The sequence below is a fragment of the Elephantulus edwardii genome, unplaced genomic scaffold (assembly GCF_000299155.1).
Source record: "Elephantulus edwardii isolate Elephantulus edwardi_28Jun2011 unplaced genomic scaffold, EleEdw1.0 scaffold00291, whole genome shotgun sequence".
NCBI classification, from domain to species: Eukaryota; Metazoa; Chordata; class Mammalia; order Macroscelidea; family Macroscelididae; genus Elephantulus; species Elephantulus edwardii.
Window position 1 is genome coordinate 2,715,054 of NW_006400041.1, and position 3,635 is coordinate 2,718,688.

The window sequence follows — 3,635 nt, forward strand, 5'->3', positions numbered from 1 at the left end:
TGTTATCTTCTCCTGGTTGTAGCTTTTCCAGGATACTGGGAAGACTGTTTATGTTGTGGATTAGGACTTCTAGTGTTGTTCCTAGCTTTTCTGAATTAAAAAAATTATAATGAAAAAAAAGGAGTAAGCATCATAGTCTTGGAGTTTCTCTCCAGCCAATAAGGTAGGCTATTATAATTTTGAGTTTTGTTTTATGACCCTGAATCCTGGTTGACAGTGTTAACTACCATCTACTTTTTCTGATGTCAGGGCATGTAAGCTGAGATTTTTATGATCTATGAGACACATTTTTAAACATGGTTTTTGGGGGGTTTTGTTTGTTTGTTTTCTTGACCATTCTTCACTCTGGTTGAGACCATAGTTGAATCCTAGATGGAATGAAACTTTTTAAAACATCACACTATTATGTTCTTAGTTCTTCAGATATGTCTTCTGAAAACTGGCTAAAGACCAATGGCTTAGTGGCCAAGAAACTCACCATCATGAATGTCTTGTCAGTGGCAGCTGTCCCTCACAATGCCATCTACGTTCCAGTCCTGAACAAGCATATTGTCTCCAAAGTCTTTGATGAGGTAACAACTGATTATAGGTCTTTAATGAAGTAACATTGATTGAATATCTTGTCTTCATCTTGAATAAAAAGTTGTGTTCATAGAGGCACTATGAATCCTACTCTACTCAACAGCACTTAACAATAACAACTTAACTTTAACTTAACAATAACAACTTAATTTTACTTCCAGTTGTAATAGAAATAGATTTTAGTTATTCAAGGAAAATTGTAAAATCAATGAAAGGGATGAAATTTTTTTGCTGCCAAGGACTTCTTGATTTTTGTTTTAAAAAATTCATTTATATTTACACATTTTGTTTCCTCATCCTCCTCTGCCCATTCCCAGTCCACTTTGAGGTATACCTATTATTCCAGATTGTTGTCATACATATATAATGCTTTGCCATAATTATTTTCAGACTGTTCTTTCCCTAATCTATTCCAACGCAGTGTTTATTATCTATCCACTCTTTTCCTATCCTTTCCACCTCCCCTATGTCAGCAGTGTAATGCAGTATTTATCCCTTTGTGCTGAGATAGTTCACTCAGGATAATGTCCTCCAGGTTTGCCCATGTTGTGTAGTGTTTTACAAGTTTATTGTTTTTCACTGCTGTGCAACATTCCATTGTGTGAATTTAACATGTTTTTTCTATCCTTTTATTTTTTGTTGGGCACTTGGGGTTGCTTCCATCTCTTTGCTAAAAAGCAGGCTGTTGAGGTGTTTTGGTTTTTTTTTTTTCTTTCTTTCTTTTAAAGTTGAGATGGTATGGCAGTATGGAGTTGAAAAGATATTTCAATTTTCTAGATCTGAGTAATGATTGTACATTATCCAATGTCAAAAGGACAAGCAAACTTATGTGAGGCTAGTTCCTTAATTTTCTTACCTTCGCTCTTAAAATGGAGTGTGATTTACCCCACCACATAAACTTGCAAAGGAAAAAAAATCAGAAATGGAGGTGGAGAGAGTGAGAAAGAGGAAAAGAAAGAATACCGTCACAGAGTAATATCCCAGAAGGAGAAAAGGCACTTCCAGGTGGGTGGGATAGGATTAAATTGGAATATGGTTGAATGAGTACTGAAAAGTTTCGGTTACTCAGGGTCATAGTCTTAGGGAACATCAAGATCAACTGGCATTACATAATTCTCAGAATATTCTTCATGCTCCTTTGATGAGTAATGACTGCAGTCTTAAAACCTTTCACGTGATCATTTAAGATTAAACCACTGACCGATCACCATTAAAGCAAGGAATAAAGAAAGTCAAAGATACATGGGCACGGTTGACTATAAGGACCACATGAATTCTCAGTCTCTAATGACACTGAGACTAAGAGAACTTAATAGTTCCTGCTTACTGCTCTGAAAGAGATAACACAACTCTGCTTTGCTGAAAGTGAAGAGGATTTGAAACATTTGCTGCAGAAGATCAAGGGCTGCAGCCTTCAATAAGGATTACAGCTCAGCATCAAGAAAGTAAAAATTATCGCCACTGGACCATGGCAGCTGCATGATAGATGGAGAAAAGATTGAAGTTGTCAACTATTTCATCTTACTTGGATTTACAATACCCTTGGTACCAGCAATCAAGAAATCAGAAGGTGTGTTGCACTGGGAACATTTACTGTCAAGAATCTCTCTAAAGTGCTAAAGACCAATGATGTCATTTAAAGACCAAGATACAACTAATTAAAGCCATGGCCTTTCAATTACTTCTTTTAAATCTGAAAGTTGGACCATGAGTAAGGATGCCAGAAGAAGAAGTGATGTCTTTGAGTTGCGGTGTTGGAGAAGAGTACTGAATAGACTTCCTAAGAACAAACAAGTATGTCTTGGAGAAAGTGCAGCCAGGTTGCTTTTTAAAGGCTTGGATGGTGAAGCTTCCTGTCACATACCTTGGACATGTTGTTAGGAGGGACCAGTCTCTGGAAAAAGACATCATGCTTAGAAAGGTGGAGGATCAGCAAAAGAAAGGAAGACCCAAAGGGAGTGGATTGACACAGTGACAATAACAATGGGCTGAAGTTTATCAGAGATGATGAGGATGGTGCAGGATAGGGTAAAGTTCAAATTCATTTGTCATAAGGTCACTACAAATCATACTCAATTAGATGGCACCTGCCAATAACAACATCAACAGGGCTTTAGATATGAGTATGTCAGGTTTTATAGTCATTAAGTATAAAAGATGCATCATTAGGAGATATACTGCTGTAAAACATGATAGAAACTGAAACATTTTTAAAAAGTAATGTATTTTTAGTACATCTAAAATATTAACATTTCACCATGTAATTAATATAAAAGCTATTTATGAAATAATTTAATTCATTTTTAAAAGTTAAACAGTTTGACCAACATTGTATTGACAGAAAGTGGACTGCAAGATCTACTTCCAGATGCCAGAAGCAAAACAGCTTCACATGGAGTTGGTAGAGGGTTGTCTGATAATCAGGCACAGTTGTTACCTCTGTTCATATATTTTCCCCCAGTGTGTTAAAATGGGTGGCTTGCTCCATAGGAAGTTGTGCAGATAACCCAAAGGCCATTGAAAAATATCAGCGAACCCACAGGAAAATATGGTCAATTTCATCTTTTCTTCTTAAATTTAGTTTGTTTATTTTTCATTTCAATGAGCATTTACAGAGATTTTGAAATTCCATTCATTCATTGTTGCACCCCTCCCGCCCCCACCCCCCGTTTGCTCCTCTCCATGAAAAGCGGTCAATTTCATCTTCAACAAATGGTGTGGGCAAAACTGAACTTCTGCCTGCAGAAAGCTGAAACAGTATTCACACCTCTTGCCATACACAAAAATCAATTCCAGGTGAATCAGAGACCTCGGAGTAAATCCTCAAGCCGTAAAGATCATAAAATACAAAATGGGACCAAACTTAGAAGGCCTATCCTATGGTATAAATGTTGTTCTTAGGTGCCATAGAGTCGTAGACAACTCATAGTGACCCTATGAACAAAAGGCGTGAGCCTTTAATAAATAGGCTTTAAAAATAGGCTGGCAAATATTAAAGGCTTGAGCCTTTATTTTTTTTTAATCTTCTTTTTTTTCTATAATTATATTTTATT

At 36.4% G+C, this 3,635-nt stretch overlaps 1 protein-coding gene across 1 annotated transcript in view; it reads left to right on the forward strand.

The window, feature by feature from the left end:
• Positions 1–3,635, forward strand: part of VWA3B (von Willebrand factor A domain containing 3B) — a 493,423-nt gene that overhangs the window by 307,133 nt on the left and 182,655 nt on the right. Inside the window, exon 18 of the mRNA XM_006900716.1 lies at positions 416–572. Coding sequence (XP_006900778.1) covers positions 416–572 — 157 coding nt within the window. The remainder of the gene's footprint in view (positions 1–415; positions 573–3,635) is intronic.